Consider the following 2,079-nt stretch of genomic DNA (forward strand, 5'->3'; position numbering starts at 1 on the left):
TGCTTATTCTGAAAGTTAAATATTTAAAAAGGGGAGTATTATGTATTTCCCAGACACACAGTTCAATTCTACACCACAATCAAGTAACTAAGTTACCTTCAGTTATGCCAAAAATAAATTTAACTTTGCATCATCGTCTATCTCAACACCATGAAATTGGCCTCTGTTTCTTTAAGAACCTCCTACTGTTTCTGACACTCCCACTTCTTTACAACAATGCTTCAGGAAAAGGGTGATCTATAGGGTGGAGCTTGGCTGGGGACTGAGTTCCAGGGAGGAGCTTTGTGTAAATAGGCGGAGCTTTGTACCACAAAGGCAGCTCCACATGGCTACAAGAGATTCAAGGTTTTCTCAAACATGCATGAATGAGTCAAAGCAACACTCTGGGTATGTATTCGATGAGGGAATGACATAAGACATAAAGCCCACCAAAATTAATTTTATATAATAACCCACTTTAAAAACTCCCAAATGAAGGGGGAGTCATCATTTTTGCACCGTACTATGTATGTTTTCTGATAAGAAAAAAAAACTCCTTTCCTGATCTTTTATATGATCAGTTTAGAAGCTTTTTAACATCAATGATAAATGTTGACATTTTTCTTAACAACTTTATGAAAAAAAAAACAGCTATAGGCTTTTACTTTTCCAGTGTCTCATTTCTGTCTTCTTGTCCCCTCTCATCGTCTTTCTTGGGCGTTAAAAGTGTGGCTTCCAGTCCGAACATCTCCTGCAGCCGTGCGTAAAGGTCGGTCCGGTTGTAGACGTGAAACTCAAAGCCGTTGACCGTCACGTAAAGCCTGGTCTCTGCCTTTGGATCTGTTGAAGAGTGGTAAAACAAGTGACTAAATGATCAAAACTGTCTGTTTGACACATTTTAATTTCCTCTAAAAACCTGTTATTTAACTTAAAAAGCTTCTAACCGTCTACTCACCATGTTGTTTTTGTTTTGGGTTATACATTTTCCACCAGCGAAAGATGAGAAAGCCATCCTGTATCCTGAAACACACGCAAAAAAAACATGAAATTATAAAATAAGCTGTGAAAGAACAAAGTGATTTATACAAGAAATAGATGAGTTTACCTGATAGACATGTCCTGGTTGATGAAGTAAACCTCTCTGAACATGACTTTCCCTGACAGCACAGAGAAGGAGAAGGAGCCTGTGCACAAACACTCAGACAGCGTTAATATGTTTAACGTACAAAATAATGTTGTTACAAAGTATAAAACTAAACATCATCACAGTAAATCTGTTTGGAAACGAGTGGTTTCAATTAAAGACAAAACTTCATTAAAATACTGAACAAAAATTAATTAAGTTCTGGGTTTTAGAACAACACAACGAAATCTGAATTGATTAATTAAGAATTAGGATCTTTTTCAACAAGTATTAAAGCGGCCTCCAGACATGAAGATGAAAATGTAAACTGATGTCATTTTCAATCATTTATTTTTGTTGGTTTACAGCATGTTTTTTTTCCCTGTTTTGATTATTCCAAGCTGAGAGAATAACAGCACCTCATGTTTTATCATCCCAGCTGACACTGGCATGTTTGGGGGGGTGATGTATTTTTTATTTTTACGCTGACTGACATAAAAACAAAATATGGCAAACTGAAAAATGAGATGGAGCCAGGAAGCTGATGCTTTCCTGCAGCAAAATGTTGAACAAATTCAGGAATGTTTAAAACCTCCTTCTTTCTTCTACAACAGATTTTTAAAGAAAAAATAATAATAATAAGTAGGCCCTCTGGATGGGTTCTTCTTCAATGAAATGTTTTGTCTCTCCTCCAAGAGCTTTCTTCAGTCATAGGAGTCACTGCCTCCACATGGTGGACAAACAGGTTGGTCACATGCAAAAGAGGACCATCAGCCAAACAATAGGTCGTTAGTGCCTTGATTAGCTCTATTGCTCATAGAGGGTCACTGTTCAAAAAAATGAGCCAGCACAGACGAGCAACATCATCAGGCCAGAAGTCTGCAGTTTACACTCATCTGCAGGCCAGGACTCTGCAGTTTACACTCATCTACAGACCAGGACTCTGCAGTTTACACTCATCTACAGACCAGGACTCT

General features: G+C 37.8%; 1 protein-coding gene across 11 annotated transcripts in view; it reads right to left on the bottom strand.

Annotated features, from left to right (window-relative positions):
• Positions 1-2,079, bottom strand: part of kiaa1109 (KIAA1109 ortholog) — a gene marked incomplete in the record, with an annotated part of 88,764 nt that overhangs the window by 80,352 nt on the left and 6,333 nt on the right. For all 11 annotated transcript variants that reach the window (XM_014013742.1, XM_014013745.1, XM_014013751.1 and 8 more), the window contains 3 exon segments: positions 645-819; positions 935-999; positions 1,085-1,163. In XM_014013742.1, the coding sequence (XP_013869196.1) occupies positions 645-819; positions 935-999; positions 1,085-1,163 (319 nt within the window).

The sequence above is a fragment of the Austrofundulus limnaeus genome, unplaced genomic scaffold, assembly GCF_001266775.1.
Source record: "Austrofundulus limnaeus strain Quisiro unplaced genomic scaffold, Austrofundulus_limnaeus-1.0 Scaffold105, whole genome shotgun sequence".
Classification (NCBI taxonomy): Eukaryota; Metazoa; Chordata; class Actinopteri; order Cyprinodontiformes; family Rivulidae; genus Austrofundulus; species Austrofundulus limnaeus.